The 27,367-nt window shown below is 49.2% G+C and overlaps 1 protein-coding gene across 3 annotated transcripts in view; it reads right to left on the bottom strand.

Moving 5' to 3' along the window:
- Positions 1-27,367, bottom strand: part of DTNBP1 (dystrobrevin binding protein 1) — a 206,401-nt gene that overhangs the window by 100,060 nt on the left and 78,974 nt on the right. For all 3 annotated transcript variants that reach the window (XM_075314732.1, XM_075314731.1, XM_075314733.1), the window contains one exon: positions 8,025-8,047. In XM_075314732.1, the coding sequence (XP_075170847.1) occupies positions 8,025-8,047 (23 nt within the window). The remainder of the gene's footprint in view (positions 1-8,024; positions 8,048-27,367) is intronic.

Here is a 27,367-nt window from a genome sequence, read left to right as displayed (position 1 = left end):
ATCCTGTTCATATACCCCCCATCCTGTTCATATACCCCCCATCCTGTTCATATACCCCCCATCCTGTTCATATACCCCCCATCCTGTTCATATACCCCCCATCCTGTTCATATACCCCCCATCCTGTTCATATACCCCCCATCCTGTTCATATACCCCCCATCCTGTTCATATACCCCCCCATCCTGTTCATATACCCCCCCATCCTGTTCATATACCCCCCCATCCTGTTCATATACCCCCCCATCCTGTTCATATACCCCCCCATCCTGTTCATATACCCCCCATCCTGTTCATATACCCCCCATCCTGTTCATATACCCCCCATCCTGTTCATATACCCATCCATCCTGTTCATATACCCCCCATCCATCCTGCTCATATACTCCCATCCTGGTATATGCCCCCATCGTGCTCATATACCATCCTGGTATATGGCCTGTATCCTATAGCACAGAGGAAAAAAAAAAAAAAAAAACACGTTTATACTCACCTTTTCCTCACTCCCTCCAGCACCGATCATCTTCCTCTCATCGGCAATGAAGTGTGTGGAGCCGTTCCCCTGTAGCACGCGATGTCTTCCTGTCTGTGCCGATCAGCACAGATCAGCTGACTGGCACAGACAGGAAGACATCGCGTGCTGCAGGGGGACCGCTCCACACACTGGGACGGGTGAGTGTACTGATTCACTGCACCCCGCGCTGATGACGACGCGCGGGGGGCAGTGAATACAGCCACACATGATCACTCCAGGCTGTAATTGCCAGGGGTGATCATGCGGACCGGCTCATTACTATGCGCGCGTCCCAGCTCATCCTCCCGCCCACCTGTCAGTGCCGGCTTCAGCGCTGAGAGATGGGCGGGAGGATGGGCGTGCATATGTAATGAGCGGGCCCACGTGGTCACGGCAGGCGCTGCTGCTGCCTGCTCGTGCCCACGATGACCCGCTCCACCGCAGCACCCTCGTTTCCGGCCGCAGCCCTATAGTCAGACCATAAGACGCACCCCCAACTTTCCCCCAACATTTGGGGGAAAAAAAAGTGCGTCTTATGGTCCGAAAAGAAGGGAATTTTGTTTACTTACCGTAAATTCCTTTTCTTCTAGCTCCAATTGGGAGACCCAGCCAATTAGACAGACAATTGGGTGTATAGCTTCTGCCTCCGGAGGCCACACAAAGTATTACACTTAAAAGTGTAAACCCCTCCCCTTCTGCCTATACACCCTCCCGTGCATCACGGGCTCCTCAGTTTTGGTGCAAAAGCAGTAAGGAGGAAACTTATAAATTGGTCTAAGGTAAATTCAATCCGAAGGATGTTCGGGGAACTGAAAACCATGAACCAGGAACAATTCAACATGAACAACATGTGTACACAAAAGAACAACAGCCCGAAGGGAACAGGGGCGGGTGCTGGGTCTCCCAATTGGAGCTAGAAGAAAAGGAATTTACGGTAAGTAAACAAAATTCCCTTCTTTGTCGCTCCATTGGGAGACCCAGACAATTGGGACGTCCAAAAGCAGTCCCTGGGTGGGTAAATAATACCTCGGTAATGGAGCCGTAAAACGGCCCCTTCCTACAGGTGGGCAACCGCCGCCTGAAGGACTCGCCTACCTAGGCTGGCATCTGCCGAAGCATAGGTATGCACCTGATAGTGTTTCGTGAAAGTGTGCAGACTCGACCAGGTAGCCGCCTGACACACCTGCTGAGCCGTAGCCTGGTGCCGCAAAGCCCAGGACGCACCCACGGCTCTGGTAGAATGGGCCTTCAGCCCTGAAGGAACCGGAAGCCCAGAAGAACGGTAGGCTTCAAGAATTGGTTCTTTAATCCACCGAGCCAAGGTTGACTTGGAAGCCTGCGACCCTTTACGCTGGCCAGCGACAAGGACAAAGAGCGCATCCGAGCGGCGCCGTACGAGAAATGTAGAGTCTGAGTGCTCTCACCAGATCTAACAAGTGCAAATCCTTTTCACATTGGTGAACTGGATGAGGACAAAAAGAAGGTAAGGAGATATCCTGATTGAGATGAAAAGAGGATACCACCTTACGGAGAAAGTTCGGGACCGGACACAGAACCACCTTGTCCTGGTGAAACACCAGGAAGGGGGCTTTGCATGACAGCGCTGCTAGCTCAGACACTCTCCGAAGTGATGTGACTGCCACTAGGAAGACCACTTTCTGCGAAAGGCGTGAAAGAGAAATATCCCTCATTGGCTCGAAAGGTGGTTTCTGAAGAGCCGTTAGCACCCTGTTCAGATCCCAGGGTTCTAGCGGACGCTTGTAAGGAGGGACTATGTGGCAAACTCCCTGCAGGAACGTGCGTACCTGTGGAAGCCTGGCTAGGCGCTTTTGAAAAAATACAGAGAGCGCCGAGACTTGTCCCTTAAGGGAGCCGAGAGACAAACCCTTTTCCATTCCGGATTGAAGGAAGGACAGAAAAGTGGGCAAGGCAAATGGCCAGGGAGTAAAACCCTGATCAGAGCACCAGGATAAGAAGATCCTCCACGTCCTGTGGTAGATCTTGGCGGACGTTGGTTTCCTGGCCTGTCTCATAGTGGCAATGACCTCCTGAGATAACCCTGAAGACGCTAGGATCCAAGACTCAATGGCCACACAGTCAGGTTGAGGGCCGCAGAATTCAGATGGAAAAATGGCCCTTGAGACAGCAAGTCTGGTCGGTCTGGTAGTGCCCACGGTTGGCCCACCGTGAGATGCCACAGATCCGGGTACCACGACCTCCTCGGCCAGTCTGGAGCGACGAGGATGGCGCGGCGACAGTCGGACCTGATCTTGCGTAACACTCTGGGCAGCAGTGCCAGAGGAGGAAATACATAAGGCAGTTGAAACTGCGACCAATCCTGAACTAATGCGTCTGCCGCCAGAGCTCTGTGATCTTGAGAACGTGCCATGAATGCCGGGACCTTGTTGTTGTGCCGGGACGCCATTAGGTCGACGTCCCGCTTCCCCCAGCGGCAACAGATCTCTTGAAACACGTCCGGGTGAAGAGACCATTCCCCTGCGTCCATGCCCTGGCGACTGAGAAAGTCTGCTTCCCAGTTTTCTACGCCCGGGATGTGAACTGCGGAGATGGTGGAGGATGTGGCTTCCACCCACAGCAGAATCCGCCGGACTTCCTGGAAGGCTTGCCGACTGCGTGTGCCGCCTTGGTGGTTGATGTATGCCACCGCCGTGGCATTGTCCGACTGAATTCGGATCTGCCTGCCTTCCAGCCACGGCTGGAACGCCTTTAGGGCTAGATACACTGCCCTCATCTCCAGAACATTTATCTGAAGGGAGGACTCTGGCTGAGTCCAGGTACCCTGAGCCCTGTGGTGGAGAAAGACCGCTCCCCACCCTGACAGACTCGCGTCCGTCGTGACCACCGCCCAGGAGGGGGGCAGGAAGGATTTCCCCTTCGACAACGAAGTGGGAAGAAGCCACCACTGAAGGGAGGCCTTGGCTGCCCGAGAAAGGGAGACGTTCGTGTCGAGGGACGTCGACTTCCTGTCCCATTTGCGGAGAATTTCCCATTGAAGTGGACGCAGATGAAACTGCGCAAAAGGAACTGCCTCCATTGCTGCCACCATCTTCCCTAGTAAGTGCATGAGGCGCCTCAAGGGGTGCGACTGGGCTCGAAGGAGAGATTGCACCCCTGTCTGTAGTGAACGCTGTTTGTCCAGCGGAAGCTTCACTATCGCTGAGAGAGTATGAAACTCCATGCCGAGATATGTCAGTGATTGGGCCGGTGTCAGTTTTGACTTTGGAAAATTGATGATCTACCCGAATCTCTGGAGAGTCTCCAGAGCAATATTCAGGCTGTGTTGGCATGCCACCTGAGAGGGGGCCTTGACAAGCAGATCGTCTAAGTAAGGGATCACCGAGTGTCCCTGAGAGTGTAGGACTGCTACCACTGTTGCCATGACCTTGGTGAAGACCCGTGGGGCTGTCGCCAAGCCGAAAGGCAGTGCCACGAACTGAAGGTGTTCGTCCCCGATGGCGAAACGCAGGAAGCGCTGATGCTCTGGTGCAATCGGCACGTGGAGATAAGCATCCCTGATGTCGATTGATGTCAGGTAGTCTCCTTGGGACATTGAGGCGATGACGGAGCGGAGAGATTCCATCCGGAACCGCCTGGTTTTCACGTGTCTGTTGAGCAGTTTTAGGTCCAGAACGGGACGGAAAGATCCATCCTTTTTTGGCACCACAAACAAGTTGGAGTAAAAACCGTGGCCCCGTTGCTGAAGGGGAACAGGGATCACCACTCCTTCTGCCTTCAGAGTGCTCACCGCCTGAAGAAGAGCATCGGCTCGCTCGGGGGGAGGAGATGTTCTGAAGAAACGAGTGAGAGGACGAGAGCTGAACTCTATCCTGTAACCGTGAGACAAAATGTCTCGCACCCATCGGTCTTGGACGTGTGGCAACCAGGCGTCGCAAAAGCGGGAGAGCCTGCCACCGACCGAGGATGCGGTTTGAGGAGGCCGAAAGTCATGAGGTGGCCGCTTTGGGAGCGGTTCCTCCGGCGTTCTTCTTAGGGCGTGACTTAGACCGCCATGAATCGGAGTTCCTCTGACCCTTCTGTGGCCTGTTGGACGAGGAGAATTGAGACCTGCCCGAGGGCCGAAAGCTCGATTGCACCTTCCGTTGTTGAGGTCTGTTTGGTTTGGACTGGGGTAAGGATGAGTCCTTTCCCTTGGATTGTTTAATGATTTCATCCAATCGTTCGCCAAACAGGCGGTCGCCAGAAAATGGCAACCCGGTTAAGAACTTTTTGAAAGCAGAGTCTGCCTTCCATTCACGTAGCCACATGGCCCTGCGGACTGCCACCGAATTGACGGATGCTACCGCCGTACGGCTCGCAGAATCCAGGACAGCATTCATGGCGTAGGACGCAAACGCCGACGCCTGAGATGTTAAGGACACAACCTGCGGAGCAGAGGCACGTGTGACTGCATTAATCTCAGACTGACAAGCTGAGATAGCTTGGAGTGCCCATACGGCTGCGAATGCCGGAGCAAAGGACGCGCCGATGGCTTCATAGATGGATTTCATCAGGAGCTCTATCTGCCTGTCAGTGGCATCCTTGAGTGATGCACCATCTGCCACTGCAACTATGGATCTAGCCGCCAGTCTAGAGACTGGAGGGTCTACCTTGGGACACTGAGCCCAACCCTTGACTACGTCAGGGGGGAAGGGATAACGTGTGTCTTTAAGGCGCTTAGTAAAGCGCTTATCTGGAAAAGCTCGGTGTTTCTGGACTGTATCTCTGAAGTCGGAGTGATCCAGAAACGCACTCATTTTACGTTTGGGAAACCTGAAATGGAATTTCTCCTTCTGAGAAGCGGACTCCTCAATCGGAGGAGCTGGGGGAGAAAGATCCAACACCTGATTGATGGACGCTATAAGGTCATTTACTATGGCGTCCCCTTCAGGTGTATCCAGGTTGAGAGCGGCGTCAGGATCAGAGTCCTGCTCTGCCACCTCCGCTTCATCCTCTAGGGAGTCCTCCTGCTGAGACCCTGAGCAGTGTGATGAAGTCGAGGGAAGCTCCCAGCGAGCCCGCTTAGGCGGTCTGGGACTGCGGTCCGCGTCGGAGACCTCACTGTGGGACCTATGAGTCGCCCCAGGAGCACTTTGCTGCTCCAACCGAGGGGGGCCTGGGGTCAATGATTCAACAGTGCCCGGGGCCTGTGTTACCGGTCTGGACTGCAAGGCTTCTAGTATCTTAGCAGACCATTTATCCATAGACTCAGCAAGTTTGTCAGCGAAGACTGCAAACTCCGTCCCTGTCACCTGGACAGTGGCAGCAGGTGGTTCCACCTGGGCCACCAGTGGCAGAGGCTCCGGCTGAGTGAGTGTCACCGGGGCCGAGCATTGCACACAATGAGGGTAGGTGGAACCTGCAGGTAGCATAGCCGCACATGAGGTACAGGTTGCAAAGTAAGCCTGTGCCTTGGCACCTTTGCTTTTTGCGGACGACATGCTGTTGTCTCCTCTGAGTGCAATCAGAGAGGGTATATAGCCAAAAACAAGCCGTGCGGCCGTATAGAGTAAATGTATAGAATATAAGCATATAAATATACACTTCGGCACCCAGGGGGGCCAGCACCTAGTAACAGGTGCGGCTTACCGACCGCCAGCAGCGGTTGTGTGACCACCAGATTCCCTGCCTGGGCCTCCCAGAGCTGTGTTGTCTCTCCTCTCCAGCGTCAGAAGTGCTGATAGGAATGGCTGACAGCGTTCTGAGGGGAGGAGGGGGCCGTGGGCGTGCCTTAGAAAGTGCGGGAATCTGGTGCCCCACGGTGCTCAGTGAGGGGGGAGGAGGATACAAAGTATGCTCCAGCCCTCAGCGCTGACGTCCAGTGCAGCGTCCCGCCCTTCCCCTGACTGGTAGGCCTGGGGGCGGGAGTATGCGGTACTAGGCCGCAGAAGCCGGGGACTAAAGTTATAAGCGCGGCCGGCAAACAAGCGCGGCCAGCGCGGTAGTCCCGGCGCACTAACACACCCAGCAGCTGCTGCAGCGTGCATAACACAGGCGCTCTATGCGCCGTCCCCAAGGGGACACAGAGTACCTCAGAGTAGCAGGGCCCTGTCCCTGACGATACCCGGCTCCTGTCCAGCAGATTCCCCCAGGGGCTGCGGAGGGGGCACGGTCCCAGTGCCTGGAGACCGGTTAGGATCCCACTTCGCCCAGAGCCCCTAAGGGATGGGGAACGAACACAGCATGTGGCTCCTGCCTATGTACCCGCAATGGGTACCTCAACCTTAACAGCACCGCCGACCAGAGTGGGGTGAGAAGGGAGCATGCCGGGGGCCCTGTTATGGGCCCTCTTTTCTTCCATCCGATATAGTCAGCAGCTGCTGCTGACTAAATTGTGGAGCTTGCGTGCATGTGTGCCTCCTTCGCACAAAGCATAAAAACTGAGGAGCCCGTGATGCACGGGGGGGTGTATAGGCAGAAGGGGAGGGGTTTACACTTTTAAGTGTAATACTTTGTGTGGCCTCCGGAGGCAGAAGCTATACACCCAATTGTCTAATTGGCTGGGTCTCCCAATGGAGCGACAAAGAAATACGGTATATGCTAACTGTACCACTGGATGAATTCATTGAGGGGGCAATTTTTAAAATGCGGTCACTTATGCTCAATGTTGTAAAATTCTGTGAAGCACCGGGAGGTTCATGGTGGTCGCCAAACATCTAGATAAATTCCTTGAGGGGTGTAGTTTCCAAAATGGGGTTACTTCTGAGGGGTTTCCACAGTTCAGGCACATAATCGGCTCTGCAAACACTATAGCGTCCACCATCTATTCCAGCCAATTTTGCGCTACAAAAGTCAAATGGCACTCTCTCTTCCGACCCCTGACGTGCACCCAAACAGTAGTTTTCCACCACATATGGTGTATCTGTGTACTCAGGAGAAATTGAACAAATTGTATGGTACATTTTCTCCTGTTACATTGCGAAAATAAAAAAATTAAAAAAAAAATTTGGGGCTAAAAAAGGTTCTGTACAACATTTTGGCTGCTCTAAATTATTATCCTGTGAGCAGAGATCTCTTGGTAAAAAAACATAAATTAGCACTAAAGAAAAAGTGCCCATATCTCTAGAACAGTATGGCAGACTTAAGAAAAAAAAAAAGTAAAAATATTGGCTACTTTTGACTCGGACAGACCCTCTTGAAGAAAACATGCTCCAAACATGGTTAAAGTTGGGTAGCTTGCATGCAGTCATTACACAGTGGTTACATATATTGTGGCGGCAGAAGCCATTTCATTACTACATTGACCAAAACACATAAAACACACAACTCGTCAGCAAGCAATTATTTTTTTTTTAAAGAAATTTTTCCAAAAATGTAAAATAACTGAAAACCCAAGATATTTTTATTTATTTGATGTATTCTTGTTCACATAGACATTTTGATAATATAAGAACATGAAAAGTATGGCATCCTTGGAGGTGAAGGATTTAGTGGATGGGCACACATACATTGGGACAGCAGAAATGAGGATATAGAAAGTATATAATACTTACCCTTTACATCTTCGAGCTCTTTCCTACAAGAAAACACAAGGACCTGTTACAACACAGAGCAAGCTTCCCAGTATTCTTACTACCAAATATCAGTACATTAACCCTTTAGTGACGGAGCTAATTTTCACCTTAATGACCAGACCAAATTTTGCAATTCTGACCAGTGTCACTTCATGAGGTTATAACTCTGGAACGCTTCAACGGATCCCGGTGATTCTGAGATTGTTTTTTCGTCACATATTGGACTTCATGTTAGTACCAAATTTAGGACAATATTTTTTGTGTTTATTTATGAAAAAAATTGAATATTGGCAAAAATTTTGAAAATTTAGCAATTTTCAACTTTTGAATTTTTATACCGTTAAACCAGAGATTTCTGTGACACAAAATAGTTAATAAATAACATTTCCCACATGTCTACTTTACATCAGCACAATTTTGGAAACAAAAATTTTTTTTGTTAGGAAGTTAGAGGGGTTCAAAGTTTATCAGCAATTTCTCATTTTTACATCAAAATTTACAAAACCAGTTTTTTAGGGACCACATCACATTTGAAGTGACTTCAATAGGCCTAGATGACAGAAAATACCCAAAAGTGACACCATTCTAAAAACTGCACCCCCCAAAGTACTCAAAACCACATTCAAGAAGTTTATTAACCCTTCAGGTGCTTCACATGAACAAAAGCAATGTGGAATGAAAAAAAGCAAAAATTAAATTTTACCTAAAAATGTTGCTCTAACCCAAATTTATTCACTTTTAGAAGAAATAACACAACAAAATGGACCTCAAAACTTGTTCCCCACATGTGGTCAGAAACCTCTGTTTGGACAAATGGGAGGGCTCGGAACAGAAGGAGCAATATTTGAATTTTGGAAAGCAAATTTGGCTGAAATAGATTGCGGGCACCATGTTGCATTTACAGGTCCGCTAAGGTACCTAAACAGAAGAAATCCCTCACAAGTGACACCATTTTGGAAACTAGACCCCTCAAGGCTTCTATCTAGGGGTATAGTGAGCATTTTAGATCCACAGGTACTTCACAGATTTTGTTAACGTTACGTTGTCATATTGAAAATTTTAATACATTTTCTCAAAAATGTTGCTTTAGCATCAATTTTCTCACTTTTTCAAGAGGTAATTCCAAAAATTTGACCTCAAGGTTTGTTAACCACTTTTTTATGAGCGCGGTGATACCTCACATGTGGTCTGAAACCTTTGTTTGGACAAATGGGAGGGCTTGGAACGAAAGGAGCAATATTTGAATTTTAGAAAGGAAATTTGGCTGAAAAAGATTGCGGGCACCATGTCGCATTTGGAGGTCCCCTAAGGTACCTAAACAGCAGAAACCCCGCACAAGTGGCCCCATTTTGGAAACTAGGCCCCTCAAGGAATTTATCTAGATGTTTGGTGAGTACCCTGAACCCTCAGGTGCTTCACAGAATTTTATAACGTTGAGCCATGAAAAAAAAAAATAAAATTTTACCACAAAATTGTTATTTCAACCAGGTAGCTTTTTTTTTTACAAGAGTAAAAGGAAAAAATTCAGCATAACATTTATTGTGCAATTTCTCCTGAGTTTGGCGATACCTTATATGTGGTGGAAATCAACTGTTTGGGCGCATGGCAGGGCTCGGAAGGGAAGGAGTGCCATTTGACTGCAAAATTGGCTGGAATCAATAGCGGACGCCAGGTTGCATTTGGAGAGCCCCTGAGGTGCCTAAACAGTGGCGGTCCCCCACAAGTGACTTCATTCTGGAAACAAGACACCTCAAGGCTTTTATCAAGGTGTATAGTGAGCAGTTTGAATCCACGAGTACTTCACAGAATTTGATAAGCTTAGGTTGCCATATTGAAAATTTTCATTTTTTTCACAAAACTGTTGCTTTAGCATCAAATTTCTCACTTTTTCAAGAGACAACAACAAACCGTGGACCCCACAGGTTGTTATCCAATGTCTTATGAGCACAGGGATACCCCACATGTGGCCAAAAACCTCTGTTTGGATAAATGGGAGGGCTTGGAATGGAAGGAGCACCATTTGAATTCTGGAAAAGTTGAAATAAATTGCGCGCACCATGTCACATTAGCAGGGCCCCTTGGGTACCTATACATCAGAAAACCCCCACAAGTGACCCCATTTTGGAAACTGGATTTTATTCAGGAGTATAGTAAGCATTTTGAATCCACAGGTACTTCACAAAAATGTTGCTGTAGCAACAAATGTCTCACTGTTAGGCTCTGTGGCCATGATCCAGCGACACGGCATCTAGTACACAGTGTCAGCCTCCTGCAGAGATGTGAGTGTTGTCCACGGGAGAACGCAGCTGCCCAAGCCCACGATTTGGGTTCAGGCCGCTGTGGAGCTCTATGCTACCTGCAGAGAACACTCATCTCCGCAGCATAAATTGACATGCTGAGGCTCGGGAAGCTGCGCCACAGGTCGGTTTATGCTGCGGAGAAAAGAAGCACATTGGGCATGGGATTTCTAAAAATCCTTCCACTGTGCTTCTACTGCACAACGCAGCATTATGGACACAGGGAAAACACTCTGCGCCCAAAACGCTGCAAACCCTGATTGTGGGCACACAGCGTAAAATGCTACAATGGATGAATGGATAGATGTCAAACAAATATAACGTCCCATTCCCCTGCATATTCTAAGCTGGCGCCCTTTAGTGCCTTTCATGTGGCACTAAAGGGTGCCTAGCCTTGTATTTAGCCCCCCAAAAAATTAATAATTAAAATAAACGACGTGGGGTCCCCCCTATTTTTGATAGCCAGCTAGGGTAAAGCAGACAGCTGTAGCCTGCAAACCACAGCTGACAGCTTCACCTTGGCTGGTGATCAATTTGGAGGGCTCCCCAGGCGTTTTTTTAAAAAAAAAAAAAAACGTGGGGTCCCCCCCAAATTAGATCACCAGCCAAGGTGAAGCAGACAGCTGGGGTCTGGTATTCTCAGGGTGGGAAGAGCCATGGTTATTGGACTCTTCCCAGCCTAAAAATAGCAGGCCGCAGCCGCCCCAGAAGTGGCGCATCCATTAGATGCGCCAATCCTGGCGCTTCGCCCCAGCTCATCCCGCGCCCTGGTGCGGTGGCAGACGGGGTAATATATGGGGTTGATACCAGCTGTAATGTCACCTGGCATCAAGCCCTGGGGTTAGTGATGTCACGGCATCTGAACAGATACCCGACATCACTAACCCAGTCAGTAATAGAAAAAAAAAAAGACAAAAAAAAAATTTATTTGAAAAAACACTCCCCGAAACATTCCTCTTTTACCAATTTATTGAAAATAAAGAAATTCCGGTCGCTGTAATCCATTTTGGAGGTCCCGCGCCGACTCTGGATCTTCTAGAATATGGGGGGCACGTTCAGGGAACGTATCCCCCATTTTCTGGAAGAGCAAGCTCTCCATGAGCCGTGTGGGTGCAGTAATCTGAGAATACTGCACTCACACTGCCCCGGTCCAACCTAGGGCAGAGTGACCTGCAGTAACCTCATTCCAGAATATGAGGGGCACGCTCACAGAACGTACCCCCCATTTTCTGGAACAGCAGCCTCTCCATGTGAGGAGTGTGGCTGCAGATCACTGCACTCACCCTCCCCCGGTCCACAGTGGAGCCTGTGCATCAGCGACGTCAGCAGGATCCCTGCTTGCAGGGATCCAGCTGACAGCCGCTGTCTGCGCATGCGCCGCCAGCATTGAAGAAGGAGGCGGCGATCGCGGGCCCGGAGCGGCAGACAGGTAACGTATAACCGGGGGCTTGGGGGGGGGGTGACCTAGTGGGACCTGGGGACACCTTTCTGCCGCATGTGACGTGTCACATGCGGCAGAAAGAGCAGAATGAAGGCGGCCGCGCGCTGTGCGCCGCCATCTTCCACGCTCCGGAGGGGGGAGGGGGGTGGTGGCTCTGGAGAACCGGAGGGGGCTCCGGTGACCAGAGGACTCCGGTGGACCGGAGGAGGGGTCAGGGGGAGGACATTTCCCTCCGATCTGAAATGTTTGATCATTTCAGATCGGAGGGAAATGACTGCAGAGCCGGCGCCGGCGGCAGTTTTCTGTGCGCTTCGGCGCCATTTTGGATGTCCGGTAGGGGTAGGGGTGGGGGTGGGGGGACTCTCCGGTACCGGGGGCTTTGGGGGCACTAGGGGGTTAGATTTCTATCTCATCTGACATGTTTGATCATGTCAGATGAAAAAGAAATCAGTTTTACCGGCCATTTCTTTTTTTTTCATGTGTTCGTCGGTATACGGTGTATACCGCCGATCACATGATCGGGGTCCAAAAAAAACACCCCGATTCATAATCTGGGGGGTCTCAGCTACCCCCGGTAGCTGAAACCCCCGAGATTTTCGGTCGCTGGGGGGCGCTCCAGGGTTTTTTCGGGCCGCCGCTTTAAAGCGGCGGAACAGAATAAGTACCCTGTTTTGCCGCCGCTTTAAGTCGTACGGCCGTCGTTATGAGGTTAAAGCAAGTCTGCAACAAGACATTTATCTCAGTGCTTTATTATACTGTAATTATTCACAAAGTACGTCCCACAAAGAGGATAGAGGACAACTCCAAAACATAAAAACATAACTACAGAAAGGATCCAACAAATAAACTTCAAAATATTTAACACTGCAAAAAATTTCAAATGAATGCATGCCAGCAGCTGGGTAAAACATACCTATTTACATTTGGAAATTAGATAGCTAATATGCACCATTCAAAGAACAAAGATGGCCTATAACAGCAATTCATTATATGAAGAAGGTAAAAGGTAAGGTAAAAGGTAAAGGAAAAAGAAAAAACAGAAAAAAAAAATAAAACAAACAAAAAAAAACAAAAAACACTCCAGAACTGGCATTTTATAAAAAAAAAAATGCAAATATTTGCTTAGATGAGGACAAGTCTTCTTTAATTAGTAGTTATTTCTGTATTTGCTACTGACGCTCTGTGAACAATCCACTTTTGCTGAGATAATGATAGTGTCCGACTGCTGGGATCTTTGGTGATCTGTTTAGGAACCATGAAATAGTTGATTCACATATTGCGGCCAAGACCATGCGAACATGCAGATCATTATATGGCTCAAACCCTCGAAGGTAAAAGAGGTTTGATTTTCAACTAAGCAGCTAATCGTCTGTTTCACAACAAAACTGTTACAGTCAAGCACGGTCTTGGAGACAATGTGCGAACCCAGTTTCAGCATTCAATTTCCCTGCAATATCATCAAATGAAGCATTTCCCATATATTGAAACACTAATGTAATTTACAGTCAGGACCTCGAGTATGGATGTTATTTGCCGCTACGCTTCATGCTGAGGGTCTGTAATGAGGTCTCCTTCCCCCACCACCAGACTGTTATTGGAGAAATATAAAGAGGCCATCGGTAAATTCAGTAGACACAAAATCCCAGATTCCTCAAAGTATTTACACCAGAAAACTGCCATAAAAGACTAAAAATTCACAATTTATTTTAAGCAATGTTATGTTGCGCACAAATTTTGAGACTTGCAGTTTTATTTTTATTTTCAGGTAAAATGGGCAACTTTTTGTGACAAGGTGCACGCCAGTAATATGATGCGCTGAATTAAGTGGTGTACGCCTCTTAATTTCTGAGCTTCTTATTCCCGCATGCACCTCTAGACTGGCATACAAAAACGTCAGTCTTAACCCCTTAACGACCGCGGGCAGTAAAATTACTTCCTAAGCAGCCATAGTGTAATCCCTGCCGGCTGCTGCTGGCAATCGGCAGGGAACCGCACACATGTCAGCTGTTGAAATCAGCTGATATGTGTGCCTCGCAGACAGGAGTGGATCCGCATTCCACCCACGCCTGTTAACCCCTTAAATGGAGCTGTCAAAATGTCAGTGTCATTTAAATCCAGGTTGCGGTAAATCTTCACTCCATCGCTGTTGCAGTGACGTGATCACTGTAACCAATGGTTGTCAAGGTAGCACAGAGTCATATGTGACGACTCCTGTAGCTAGCATGAGTCACTTCCTGTTTCACTCGGCTGAGTGCTGTTAGTAAAAATAGGAATTAATGGTGATCAGAGCTGTGTAGCGGTGATCAACAAAATGAGCGACCAGACTGCTGATCCTTTTAACCCCCTAGGGCAGTGATGGCAAACCTATGGCACGCGTGCCAGCAGGGGCACACAGAGCCCTTTCTGCCGTCACGCGCGGTGTCCTCATCCTGCCGCTTTGATCTGCTGGCGTGGTCGCGACGGCAGTTCAAAGCTGTGTTGGAGCGGAGGGACATTTCTCCTCGCTCTGACACTCCTCCTCTCTTAGTCCGCAGGTCTGTTGCCTAGGAGATGGAGGAGCATCAGTAAGCAGCGTCGGCGTAATGACGTCTTCTGGCCGTGCAGGAACTGAGGACCCAGCGGCGTGCAGCGGTGGAGCGGGTGCTGGAAGGTGAGTTGTGTGTTTTTTAGGCTTTTGTTATAACTTGTGTGCAGCTGTGCCAAGGTGGGGATGGGGGGCCAGTGCCAGAATGGAAGCATGCCAGCATGAAAGGGGGGAGAAACATGCATGCCAGCATGGGAAGGGGGGGGGGGGAAACCATGCATGCCAGCATGGGGGGGAAAACATGCATGCCAGCATGGGAAGGGGGGGGGGGGAAACCATGCATGCCAGCATGGGGGGGGGGGAAACATGCATGCCAGCATGGGGGGGGGGGAAACATGCATGCCAGCATGGGGGGGGGGAAACCATGCATGCCAGCATGGGGGGGGGAAACCTGCATGCCAGCATGGGGGGGGGAACATGCATGCCAGCATGGGGAAACCATGCATGCCAGCATGGGGAAACCATGCATGCCAGCATGGGGAAACCATGCATGCCAGCATGGGGAAACCATGCATGCCAGCATGGGGAAACCATGCATGCCAGCATGGGGAAACCATGCATGCCAGCATGGGGAAACCATGCATGCCAGCATGGGGAAACCATGCATGCCAGCATGGGGAAACCATGCATGCCAGCATGGGGAAACCATGCATGCCAGCATGGGGAAACCATGCATGCCAGCATGGGGAAACCATGCATGCCAGCATGGGGAAACCATGCATGCCAGGATGGGGAAACCATGCATGCCAGGATGGGGAAAACATGCATGCCAGGATGGGGAAAACATGCATGACAGGATGGGGAAAACATGCATGACAAGATGGGGAAAACATGCATGACAGGATGGGGAAAACATGCATGACAGGATAGGATACATTTACCAGGAAGGGGAACATTTACCAGGATGGGGAACATGTTAAGATGGGAAATATTTACCAGGATGGGGGAACATTTACCAGGAAGGGGGTACATGCTAGGAAGGGGGACATTTACCTGGATGGGGGTACATTAACCAGGATTGGGAACATTTACCAGGATGGAGGACATTTACCAGGAATGGGGTACATGCCGGGATGGGGGAACATTTACCAGGATGAGGAACATTTACAAGGATGGGCAATATGTCAGGATGGGGTACATTTACCAGCATGGGGGGGGAACATGCCAGAATGGGGTACATTTACCAGGATGGAAGACATTTACCAAGATGAAGTATATTTACCAGAATGGGGCCATGATGGGGACAAATATAGCAGAATGTAGGAAATATATATTAGTAAGGGGGACATGTTTACCAAGTGGCGGCTCAGTAAGGGGGACATAGCTATACAATGAAAGGGGAGGGGAGCAACTCGTACGCCTTTATGGGACTGCAAAATGTTCAGACTTTGAAATGTAGATGTGGATTACCGTATTTTTCGGACTATAAGACGCACTTTTTTCCTCCAAATTTGGGAGGAAACTGTGGGGTGCGTCTTATAGTCTGAATGTCAAAGCGGGGTACCTGCGGGGTAGGGAGCTGTGGGGAGTCAGCGCTATGCAGTGGGATCACAGGAGGAAGGGAGGGTCGCTGCTGCAGGAAGCCGGCGGCTGGAGAAACCACGTGTACCCGCTGCTTAAAGTAAAGGAATATTCATTAGCTGTTCCCCGCCCACCTCTCTGCTCTCTTCAGTCAGTGACTAGAAGCAGGTTTGAGCAGCAGAAAATCAATACTTGTTTAATGTAAACAGCGGACACACATGAGTGCTCCAGCCGCCGACTTCCTGCAGCAGCTGCGGAGACTGTGTGTCCACTGTTTAGGAGGCAGGAGCAGGGTGTCGCTGCAGTCATGTCTGGCCAGGAGGAAGTGCAGATCACTGCAGTGTTCTGGCCAGAGCACAGCATACGTTCACAGCACAGCCTGCAGTCTCTGTGCTGAGTGCTCACATTGCTTTCACTTTGCTCCTGCCTCTGCACTAGAAACAGTCTCCCGTAACAGCAGGACCTGCAGTGATGTAATGAAGAGGGGTGGGCCAAAGCAGCACAGAACAGCGCAGTGGCCCGCCTCTTCATTACATCACTGCAGGTCCTCGAGATATGGGAGACTGTTTCTAGTGCCAGGACCAAACTGAAGCATGGTGAGCATCACATCAGTAAAATTAAGGCAATAAATAATATAGTATATAAAGGCATTACTTTACACCTGGATGGGGTTGGATCATATATATATATATATTTATATACACACACACACACACACACACACACACACACACACACACACACATATATATTATATTTATTATACACACACCATATTGGAGGATCACACATATAATGATGGGGAACATACATATTCCACGATGGGGGCCATATATACCTGGAAGGTACCCAGAATGGGGGATATGAGTACAGAATTTGGGGATATTATTTCCTCCAGAACACTGTCAACAGTAAAATAACTGTCATGACCACATTTTTTTACTTTAATTTTTTTTCTATTTTTTCCTCCTCTAAAACGAGGGTGCGTCTTATAGTCCGAAAAATACGGTATAGGGTGAAATCTGATTGCATTCCATGCTAAAATCTCTGTCTAATATGCTGCAATTTTTTCCAGAAACATCAATCCAACTGCTGTGTCTGGAAAGGGCAGGGGCTCAGCTTCAATGTGTGGTAAGCATGCATGAGCGTGATGCCCCCTGCTGAAGAGAAGACTGCAAAGGTAAGGTTAAAATCAATTATTACATAATAGGATTGCCTGGCACTTTGAAAATAAAATTGGGTTTAGGGCTACAGTTTGGGCACTCGGCCTGTGAAAGGTTTGCCATGACTGCCCTAGGGGGACTAGTAAAGATATAAAAAAAATAAAAAAAAAATAAAAAAAAAGTTTTAAAAAGTTCAAATCATACCCCCATTTGGCCCATTGAAAATTGCAGGGTTAAAAAAATAAATAAATATACACACTTTCGGTATTGCCGCGTTCAGAAATGCCGATCTATGAAATTATAAAATCAAATCAATCTCATCGGAAAACAGCATAGCGGCAAAAAAATCCATACGCCAGCATTAAGTTTTTTGGTCGCCACAACTTTTGCGCAAAATTTAGTAACATGCGAACAAAACATAGCATCGGCGCAAAAAAGGTACCATTAAAAACATCAGCTCGAGACGCAAAAAATAAGCAGTCATTGAGCCATAGAGCCCCAAAAATGAGAACGCTACAAGTCGTGGAAAATGGCGCAAAAAGTGCGCCACTTTTTTTGGACAAATTTCAGATTTTTTTTTAACCCCTTATATAAAAGTAAACCTATATATGTTTGGTGTCGACGAACTCGTACGGACCTGAGGCATCACACCCACACATTAGTTTTACCATATAGTGAACACTGAATAAAATATCTAAAAAATCATGCAATCACACTTTTTTTTTTGCAATTTTTCCGCACTTGGAACTTTTTTTGCCGTTTCCAGTATACTATATGGGAAAAAGTATGGTTTTATTTAAAAGTACAACTCGCCCCACAAAAAACAAGCCTTCATATGGCAAGATTGATAGAAAAATAATAAAAAAAAAAAGTTATGGCTCTCTGAAGAAGGGTAGCAAAAAAAAAAAAACGGAAAACGGAAAATTGGCCGCAGGTGAAGAGGTTAATGAATCAAGTCCAAAGTGCCATTTTTGTTAGTTGTCAGGGCTAGAAATTAGTTGTATTTTAAATCTAGCGCAACAAAAACAAATAAGATCCAAAGATGAATTTAAAAAAATAAATAAATAAATAAATAAATAAATAATATCACATGCTTTAGAGATTATGTAGCATAATTCAATTACTGAACAAAAAGTATGACAAAGATCCCTAAAAGCCCACTTTCTGCCTCATTGTAGCAGTTGTAACCCTCTCCGCAGAGCACAAGTGTTCTGTAGAAGCTAATTTTATCATAAAAGCGTCACAAACGCAAATCTTTTAGGTTGGGATAAAATTAGTAGGTAAAAACCATTTTGTGGGAGGTTCAACATTCAGAACGTCTCTATACTTAAGTTTCGTTACATGAAGGCACTCATTAGTAAAACAGTGTAGTCATTTTGCTTACAATTCTTCATACACTTTCTACCTTGAAAACTTCCTCTAAAAGAGCACATTTCAAGAATATGTTTCTAGAGAAGAGCAAGAAAAATGATCCTGTTATAAAGTAAGAGAGTCATCACGTGGCAAAAGAAAGAAGGATGAAAAATTAAATAGTTAGCCTACAGATATATTCTACAATACTGAACTTGTGATTATTTTTTTTTAAAGGGGGCCGGCCGCACGACTCAGGGGGCCGGCCGCACGACTCAGGGGGCCGGCCGCACGACTCAGGGGGCCGGCCGCACGACTCAGGGGGCCGGCCGCACGACTCAGGGGGCCGGCCGCACGACTCAGGGGGCCGGCCGCACGACTCAGGGGGCCGGCCGCACGACTCAGGGGGCCGGCCGCACGACTCAGGGGGCCGGCCGCACGACTCAGGGGGCCGGCCGCACGACTCAGGGGGCCGGCCGCACGACTCAGGGGGCCGGCCGCACGACTCAGGGGGCCGGCCGCACGACTCAGGGGGCCGGCCGCACGACTCAGGGGGCCGGCCGCACGACTCAGGGGGCCGGCCGCACGACTCAGGGGGCCGGCCGCACGACTCAGGGGGCCGGCCGCACGACTCAGGGGGCCGGCCGCACGACTCAGGGGGCCGGCCGCACGACTCAGGGGGCCGGCCGCACGACTCAGGGGGCCGGCCGCACGACTCAGGGGGCCGGCCGCACGACTCAGGGGGCCGGCCGCACGACTCAGGGCTGCATTCTAAAAATCTACATTTTACTGTAAAGCGCTGAGGAGTTGCAGTTAAAAACTGCTGAAAGTGCGGCCAGGACAAGTGAACTAGTTCAAGAGATACGGTAAGTCCCTGCCGACTTCTTCTCGACTACTTAGCTAGACTGACGACAAGTCTCTCCCTATACATACACACACAAATCAATCTTTAGGTGCTGACAGAGGACTATAGTGGCATGCAAAAATGTGGGCACCACTGGTTAAAATTACTATTATTGTGAACAGTTAAGCAAGTTGTAGATCTCTAAAAGGCATAAAAGTTAAGCGGGCTTTACATGCTACGATATGTCTAACGAGATGTCGGTGGGGTCACGTAAGTGACGCACATCCAGCATCATTAGTGATATCGTAGTGTGACACAGCTATGAACGAGCAGAAATACTCACTTTCTCGTTAATCGTTGACATGTCGCTCATTTTCTAAAAATCACACGTCCTGTTGTTAATTGTCCCCGAAGCAGCACACATCGCTCCGTGTGACACCCCGGGAACGATGAACACAGCTTACCTGCGGCCGCCAGCAATGCGGAAGGAGGTGGGCGGGATGTTATGTCTCGCTCATCTCCGCCCCTCCGCTTCTATTGGGCGGCCGCTGTGTGACGTCGCTGTGACGCCGAACGTCCCTCCCCCTTCAGGAAGTGGATGTTCGCCGCCCACAGCGAGGTCGTTTGGCAGGTAAGTACGTGTGACGGGGGTTACAGCATTCTGCGACACGGGCAACTAATTGCCCGTGCCGCACAAACGATGGGGGCGGGTGCGATCGCACAATTAATTGCAACATGTAAAGCAGGCACATTAGATGACACATTTCCATTGTATTTTAGGAAATAATATTTTGATCTTTTAAATTTTTAAAATTAACAAAAGGAAAATGGGTTGATGCTAAAGTTTGGGCACCCTGCATGGTTAGTATCTAGTAGTACCCCTTCTGACAAGTATCGCAGCTTGTAAACGCTTTTTGTAGCCAGCCAAGAGTCTTTCAAATATTTTCATCCATTCTTCCTTGGAAACGTCTTCCAGTTCTGGGAGATTCCTGGCTCGTCTTGCATGCACTGCTCTTTTGAGGTCTAGCCACAGATTTTAAATGCTGTTCAGATGAGAAAATGTCGTGATAGCCAGTAGGAGTGGATAGGGTTAATTATCGCTCTGCTCTACAATAAACATGAATGCTGGATCTTCATTATGTGACTTTATGCTACGAATTGTTGAGTAACCTCCATCAGGATCATTTAGGTAAATGGGATGATCTTGGTGAAGGAAGTATAGAATAAAGCCACATATTGAAGATCCAGCATTCATCTTTATTGCACAGCAGAGCAGCAAGTTAACCCCTTTCAACTCCTACTGGCTATCACAAAGCATCCTCAATACTAAGGCGGCAGAAGCTGTTTTTCCAAGATTTTTTTTTTGTCTGACAACAACCCCAGGTGAGCAAAGAAGGGAATTTTGTACTTACCGTAAATTCCTTTTCTTCTAGCTCTTATTGGGAGACCCAGACAATTGGGTGTATAGCTACTGCCTCCGGAGGTCACACAAAGTATTACACTAAAAAGTGTAAGGCCCCTCCCCTTCTGGCTATACACCCCCCGTGGGATCACGGGCTTACTCAGTTTTAGTGCCAAAGCAAGAAGGAGGAAAGCCAATAACTGGTTTAAACAAATTCACTCCGAATAACATCGGAGAACTGCAAACCGTTCAACATGAATAACATGTGTACCCGCAACAAACCAAGAATCCCGAAGGACAACAGGGCGGGTGCTGGGTCTCCCAATAAGAGCTAGAAGAAAAGGAATTTACGGTAAGTACAAAATTCCCTTCTTCTTCAGCGCTCTATTGGGAGACCCAGACAATTGGGACGTTCAAAAGCTGTCCCTGGGTGGGTAAATAAATACCTCTTGATAGGGCTGCAAGACAGCGCTCCCCTACGGGGAGGCCCCTGCCGCCTGCAGTACTCTTCTACCTAGGCCGGCATCCGCCGAAGCATAGGTATGCACCTGATAATGTTTGGTGAAAATGTGCAGACTCGACCAGGTAGCTGCCTGGCACACCTGTTGAGCCGTAGCCTGGTGGCGTAATGCCCAGGACACACCCACGGCTCTGGTTGAATGGGCCTTCAGCCCTGATGGAACCGGAAGCTCAGCAGAACGGTAGGCTTCAAGAATTGGTTCTTTGAGCCATCGAGCCATGTTGGCTTTAGAAGCCTGCAATCCCTTGCGCGTACCAGCGACAAGGACAAACAGTGCATCAGATCGGCGCATAGGCGCCGTGCGGGAAAAGTAGATCCTGAGTCCTCTGACCAGATCTAACAAATGTAAACCCGTTTCAAACCGGTGAGTCGGATGAGGACAAAATGAAGGTAATGATATATCCTGATTAAGCTGAAACGCGGATACTACCTTAGGGAGAAACTCCTGAATGGAGCGCAACACTACCTAGTCCTGGTGAAACACCAGGAAGGGAGCCTGATATGACAGAGCTGCCAGCTCATACACTCGCCGAAGAAACGTGATCGCCCTAGAAAAGCCACTTTCTGTGACAGGCGAGAAAGGGGAAACTCCCATCAGAGGCTCGAAAGGCGGCTTCTGGAGAGCAACGAGTACCTCGTTCAGATCCCATGGATCTAACGGCCGCTCGTACGGGGGCACAATATGACACTCCCTGTAGCAACGTGCGCACCTTAGGAAGACGTGCTAGACGCTTCTGAAACAACACGGATAGTGCCGAGACTTGCCCTTAAAGGGAGCCGAGCGACCAACCGTTTTCCCGACCAGAGTGCAGGAGGGCAGGCAAAGTAGGCAAAGCCGATGGCCAGGGATACACTCCCTGAGCAAAACACCAAGATAAGAATATCTTCCACGAGTTGTGGAATATCTTGGCAAACCGCGGCTGGCGAGCCCGTCTCATTGTGACCCTGACGTAATGCTCACAGTCGACTGACGGTGAGATGCCACAGATCTCGGTACCACAACCTCCTCGGCCAGTCTGGGGCGACGAGAATAGTGCGGCAGCAATCGGAAGCTGGAACTGCGACCAATCTTGAGCCAAGGCGCCTGTCGTCAGAGCTCCCGCCATGAAAATCGAGACCTTGTAGTTGCCGAGACGCCATGATGTCGACGTCCGTCCTCATCCCGCGGCTACCGATTTCTTGAAGCCAAACGGGAGCAGGTCCCATTCCCCTGCGTCCACGTCCTCGCGACTGAGGAAGACTTGCTTCCTAGTGTTGTACGTCCGGAATGTGTACGCCACCGCTGTGGATAGTCCGACTGAATTCGGTTCTGATTGCATTCCAGCCACTGCAGGAAAGCTTGCAGTGCAAGATACACTGCCCAGAGCTCTAGACCACTGAGTTGAAGAGTGGACTCCTCTGAAGACGGTCTTTGACCGTCTGTGAAAGGGGGACGTTACTGTGTAGGAACATCGACTTCCTTCCCCTTAGCGAAGAATCTTCTAATGATGCGGACGCAGATGAAACTGCGTGAAAAGGCTCGCCTCTGGATGAGGCGCCTCCTTGAAGGAGAGACTGCACCCTCGTCTGTAGTGAACGCTGTTTGTCCAGCGGAATTCACTATCACTGAGAGAGTGTGAAAACTCTATGCCAAGATATGCCAGCGATTGGGTTCAACTTAGAAGAAGTCAAAGACCTCCCCGAAACTCTGGGAAGGGTCCAGCGCCATGTTCAGGTTGTGTTGGCATGCTTCTAAAAGAGAGTGCCTTGACAAGTAGATTGTCCAAGAAAGGGATCACAGAGTGACCGTAAGAGCGCGGGACTGCTCCCACTGCTGCCATGAACTTGGTGAAAAACCCGTGGGGCTGTCGCCAGCCGAAGGGTAGGGCTACAAAACGAACTATGCCCGTAGCCAACGCCGGTGCCTTGGAGCAATCGGCACGTGGAGATAAGCATCCTAATGTCTATGGATGTTAGGAAAAACTCTTTGAGACAGTGAGGCAATGACGGAGCGGAGTGATTCCCTCCGGAACCGCCTGGTTGTCACGTGCTTGTTAAGCAGTTTAAATTCCAGAACGGGACGGAAGGAGCCGTCCTATCTTGGCACCACGACCAGGTCGAAGCAAAAGGCGTAACTGGTTCCTGAAGAGGAACAGGGATTACCACTCGTCCTGCCTGCAGAAGAGCCTCGGCTCGGTCGGAGAGGTAGTTTGAGACAAACTGACTCTCTCTCACCGGCCTTTGACCTGTGGTAGGTAAATGTCGCTAAAGCGGGGGAGTCTGCTCCCCGCGGTTGCGGAGTGAGAAGGCTGAAAATTATGAGAAAAAAACGCTTTGGTAGCGATTCCTCCGGCTGCCTTCCCCGGGCGTACTTGAGCCTGCTAGGAATCTATGCCCTTCTGGGCCTTTTGAGTCGTTTTGGACAGTTGAATGAATTCATTCAACCCTTACCAACAGACTATCACTAGATAAAGGCAACCTGGTTAAGCACTTTGTTGGAAGAAGCATCTGATCCAATCTGTTAACCACTAGGCTCTGCGTAAAAAATACGGAGATGGCCGATGCCACCGCCGTCCGGCTCGTAGAGTCTCGGACAGCCTTAACAGCATGGTTCGCCATGCGGCGATTGCGAGATTACAGACGCTGCTGAGACCGAGATGTACCGGTGACAGCGTCCCTCTGCGCAACACTATCTGAAATAGCTTGGAGTGCCTTCACGGCTGCGACTGCCGGAGCAACCGACCTGCCGATAGCTTCATAGACAGATTGCGGCCAGAACCTATCTATCTGTCAATGGCATTTTGACGTGAAGCCCCATCCACCACTACAACTATAGATCCAGCTGCAAGCCTGGAGATCGGGAGATCCACATTTGGACCTGGGCTAGCGCTTGTCCAATCAGGGAGGAGAGTGTCTCATTAATACGGTCGGAGAACGCTTATCGTGAAAAGCGTTGCGTTTCTGGACTGCATCTCTAGGATCAGAGGGCCAGACGAGTACGCAATTGCTTGCGATATTAGAAAAGAGATCTCCCCTGCTGTGAAGCTGACTCTTTCACTGATGGAGTCGAGGGCTATTCCCAGCGAGCCTGCTTAGGCCCTCTTGAACTGACGTCCGTGTCGGAGCCTGCCCCCTGGGACGCGTGAAAACCACCCTGGAGCCTTGAGCTGCTCCTCAAATCATGGTGGCCAGGGGCATTGCAACTATATTGCCCAAGGTCTGCGTGGGCTGCCAGACTGTAAGATGTCAGCCATAGTCACAGCCAATATAACAGCGGAAAGAAACTGCAATTTCGTCCCTGTCTCTGGACAGGAAGCACAGGTGGTTCTTTTAACCACATATAGCCGAAAACCCCGGTCAAGCAATTGCCCGCACTGGGGTCCTAGACTCGTATTACATGCAGTACAAGCAACATATAAAGTCCTCATTGGCCTTTTCTTTTTCTGCTGTTGTTGTCTAGCTATCTAAGTGCATAGCCTAGGATAGCGACCGTACAGTAAATAATCATACAAGCATGAAGTACAAATAAACACTTCAGCTCATGTAGTACACGCAGCATTGAAAACTTGTGGCTTGGCACATTAGCTCTTCTGCTGCTGTTGTCTATTTATCCAGGAGCTTGAGACAAGGATAGCGACATACAGTGAATGTATAGCATTCAAGCACGAAGTACAAGTAAACACTTCAGCACCTGTGGTACCCGCAGCATTGAAAACTTGTGGCTTGGCACATTAGCTCTTCTGCTGCTATTGTCTATATATCTAGGAGTATGAGACAAGGATAGCGACATACAGTGAATGTATAGCATACAAGCCTGAAGTACAAGTAAACACTTCAGCACATGTAGTACACGCAGCATTGAAACTTGTGGCTTAGCACATTAGGCCTTCTGCTGCTATTGTCTATATATCTAGGAGTATGAGACAAGGATAGCGACATACAGTGAATGTATCGCATACAAACATGACAGTAAACACTGCCAGCACATGCAAATGCAGCAGCCTTGCAAGCTGGTGCCTTGGCACCACTGCTCTACTGCTGCTGTTGTCTAGTTAACTAGGAGCATGAGGCAAGGATAGCGACATACAGGAAATGTATAGCAGACAAGCATGACAGAAAAACACTGCAGTACAAGCAAATCAAGCAGCATTGAGAGCCTGTGCCTTGGCAGCCTTGCCTTACTGCTGCTATTGTCTGTTTAACTAGGTGCATTAGCCAAGAAAAACGACATATAGTGCATGTATAGCATGACAATAAACCCAATTGCAGCACCTGCAAACGAAGTGGCAATGAAAGCTTGTGCCTTGGCACTTTGCTGTTGCCAAATCTGCCAACAAACACTGCAGACTAATCATTGAACACTTGTCTAGCCATCTAGGAGAGTATGCCCAGAATAGCGACAGTACAGTGCTGCATCGCATATCCGCACACAGTTCAAAAGCCCACTTCAGTATTAGTGGGACCAGTACTGCCTATCGCCCGCCCAGCGCGAGTATGAGGTCGCTCAAAAACCTGTGCCTGGTTCCGTTCTCCCAGAGTGGAAACCATAATGGCTGCCGGCTTCTCTTCCACGTCCTGTGCAGAGGGGCGGGCCGTGGGCGAGCCCCAGCCAAGAGCGGGAACCCGGCATCTCACTGTGTTCAGTGAGAGGGGGCTGGAGAATGCAAAGCAGACTCCAGCTCCCTGCGCTGAGATCTGTACAGCGTCCCGCCCCTCCTCTGACTGGCAGGGCTGGGGGCGGGAACGAAGCGGTGCCAGGCCTCAGAAGCCGGGGACTAAAGTTACAGGCGCCCCCGCCGTAAAAGCGCGGTCGGCGCCAAGTCCCCGGCGCACTACAAGTCACATCAGCGCCGCCGCCGTATGAGCGGTCGGCGCAAGTTCCTAAACATGACCCGTCGCTCAGCCATGGCTGCAGCAACATAAGCCCATCACTAATGTCCCCGGCGCACTATAACGCCCAGCAAGCCCGGAGCGTGCTGTGCTTGCCGGAGACACCGAGTACCTGACCGATGCAGGGCCTTGTCCCTGATAGTACTCGTGCTCCACATCCATCAGGTTCTTCTGGGTCTGTGGATGGAGCCCGGCCTCAGGGCTTGGAGGCCGACAGATCCCACTTCCACAGGGCCCTCCAAGGGGATGTGGAAGGAAAACAGCATGTGGGGCTCCGGCCTCTGTACCAGCAATAGGTACCTCAACCTTGCAACACCATCTGGTGAGAAGGGAGCATGCTGGGGACACTATATGTGTCCTCTTTTCTTCCATCCGAGATAGTCAGCAGCTACTGCTGACTATACAATGTGGAGCTATGCGTGGATGTATGACCTCCTTCGCACACAAAGCTAAAACTGAGTAAGCCCGTGATCCCACGGGGGGTGTATAGCCAGAAGGGGAGGGGCCTTACACTTTTTAGTGTAATACTTTGTGTGACCTCCGGAGGCAGTAGCTATACACCCAATTGTCTGGGTCTCCCAATAGAGCGCTGAAGAAACCTGAATTGTAGGTTCACCATATCGCACACATAAGACGCTATTTTGTGCAGTTTCCTCCTATCCATCAGATGACTGTGAGGGCCTGTGCAAAACCTTCAGCTTGCACCTTTTGAGGTAGTTTATTGTGCATTTTCACTTGTGTTTAGGATTCTTATCCATTTGTAGAAACCACCCTCTTTTCATCTTCAGCTTTTTTACAGATAGTGTTATGTTTGCATCAAGAATTTGCTATGGAATCCATTCTTCCCTCTACACGTGAAATGTTCCCTGTGATATTGGCTGCAACACAGCCCCAAAGTATGATTGATCCACCCCCATGCTTAATGGTTGAGATGTTCTTTTCCTGAAATTCTTTGCCCTTTTTTCTTAACACTTACATTTGATCATTGTTGCCAAAGAGTCCTGTTTTGACCTAATCGGTCCACAGGACTTGTTTCCAAAGTACATTAGGTTGTTTAGGTGTACTATGGCATACTACTGATACTGAATTTTATGGTGAGGACTCAGGAGATGTTTTCTTGTCATTACTTTTCCATGAAGGCCTTATTTGTGCGGGTGTCTCTTAACAGTTGAACAATTTACCACAACTACAGAGTCTACTAAATCTTTCTGAAGGTTTTTTGCAATCAGGCCCCAGGGGGTTGATTACAAAATTTTGCTTAGGGGTACTGCTCACATAGCGAGATCGCTGCTGAGTCACAGGTTTTGTGACGCACTAGTGACCTCATCAGA

Source organism: Anomaloglossus baeobatrachus, chromosome 6, assembly GCF_048569485.1.
Source record: "Anomaloglossus baeobatrachus isolate aAnoBae1 chromosome 6, aAnoBae1.hap1, whole genome shotgun sequence".
In the NCBI taxonomy this organism is placed as follows: Eukaryota; Metazoa; Chordata; class Amphibia; order Anura; family Aromobatidae; genus Anomaloglossus; species Anomaloglossus baeobatrachus.
Note: the sequence above shows the minus strand (reverse complement) of the source record. Positions and strands in the feature narration are given on the sequence as shown.